At 61.5% G+C, this 576-nt stretch overlaps 1 protein-coding gene across 1 annotated transcript; it reads right to left on the bottom strand.

Annotated features, from left to right (window-relative positions):
* Positions 1-6: 6 nt before the first annotated feature.
* Positions 7-554, bottom strand: LOC107682234 (proline-rich protein 5-like). The gene is made up of 2 exons (XM_016478549.1): positions 418-554; positions 7-340 (listed from the first exon to the last, which is right to left on the bottom strand). Exon 2 carries the CDS (start codon positions 258-260, stop codon positions 18-20), a length of 243 nt encoding a protein of 80 aa, XP_016334035.1. The 5' UTR covers positions 261-340; positions 418-554; the 3' UTR covers positions 7-17.
* Positions 555-576: the final 22 nt, after the last annotated feature.

The following is a 576-nucleotide window of genomic DNA, read 5'->3' as shown; positions in this document are numbered from 1 at the left end:
TGTCGTCAGGTCAAAGGTCACGCCGCGCTCTCGCTCTCCCGGCTGAAGTCAGACGAGCTGGAACGCTGCCGGCGGAAGTCGATGAATATTCCCTCGGTGTCTGAGTCCAGAGACTCCAGGATCTGGTCCACGATGGGAGGAGACGGATCCTCGCAGACGTCTGGCTCTTCTGCGCAGGAGGTCATCTGACACACGGAGTGGCGTCTGGCCCCGGCGCTGCTCTCGGGGTCGTACTCGGCCACCGGCGTCAGCATGGGCATGTTGTAGCTCTTGGAGCGCACCACGGGGTTCTTAGCGGGCGAGTCGCTGGAGCGCGGCCATCGGCGCAGGAGCCGCTTCTCTGAGAACAGCAAAGGAAGGATGGGTCAGGAGAATGTGCTGCGACTGCTGCGTGAGCTTTACTGTGACGCTGCTCACCCAGAACACACGAGCTCTGCGCCACCGAGCCGTCGCCGGAGAACAGGCCGTGAGTCCCCAGATACGGAGACACCACCTTCTGCACCAGACACTCCAGCTTCAGGTAATCACTGCTCACACCTTTAGACTCGTGAACCCCCTGCGACACACATCACATCA

The sequence above is a fragment of the Sinocyclocheilus anshuiensis genome, unplaced genomic scaffold (genome assembly GCF_001515605.1).
Source record: "Sinocyclocheilus anshuiensis isolate Anshui unplaced genomic scaffold, SAMN03320099.WGS_v1.1 C31916686, whole genome shotgun sequence".
In the NCBI taxonomy this organism is placed as follows: domain Eukaryota; kingdom Metazoa; phylum Chordata; class Actinopteri; order Cypriniformes; family Cyprinidae; genus Sinocyclocheilus; species Sinocyclocheilus anshuiensis.
This window is presented reverse-complemented; position numbering and strand designations above follow the sequence as displayed.